Here is a 327-nt window from a genome sequence, read left to right on the forward strand (position 1 = left end):
CGGTTGTCTCATGGTTGTTTCCCTCCCTTGTCTCCAGGAGACCGTCCCCGCCATCAGCTCCCTCAGCATGGCCGCTATCTTTGGATTTGTGGCGTTCTTCGAGGTCGGCCCCGGTCCCATTCCTTGGTTTATTGTGGCGGAACTCTTCAGTCAAGGTCCTCGGCCTGCGGCCATGGCCATCGCTGGATGCACCAACTGGACCTCAAACTTCATCATCGGGATGAGCTTCCCGTACATTGCGGTAAGTAACGGACAACTTGACCGGCTGACGCATTTCGTGGGTCCAACCATTGGCCTCTTCTACGTACAGTGACCAGTTCCCTTCAT

At 56.0% G+C, this 327-nt stretch overlaps 1 protein-coding gene across 1 annotated transcript in view; it reads left to right on the forward strand.

Moving 5' to 3' along the window:
• SLC2A4 (solute carrier family 2 member 4) overlaps positions 1–327 on the forward strand; it is a gene marked incomplete at its 5' end in the record, with an annotated part of 11,464 nt that overhangs the window by 9,348 nt on the left and 1,789 nt on the right. The window contains one exon of the mRNA XM_018575412.1: positions 38–241. Within this exon, the coding sequence (XP_018430914.1) occupies positions 38–241 (204 nt within the window). The remainder of the gene's footprint in view (positions 1–37; positions 242–327) is intronic.

The sequence above is a fragment of the Nanorana parkeri genome, unplaced genomic scaffold, assembly GCF_000935625.1.
Source record: "Nanorana parkeri isolate BGI_ZX_2015 unplaced genomic scaffold, ASM93562v1 scaffold3900, whole genome shotgun sequence".
Classification (NCBI taxonomy): Eukaryota; Metazoa; Chordata; class Amphibia; order Anura; family Dicroglossidae; genus Nanorana; species Nanorana parkeri.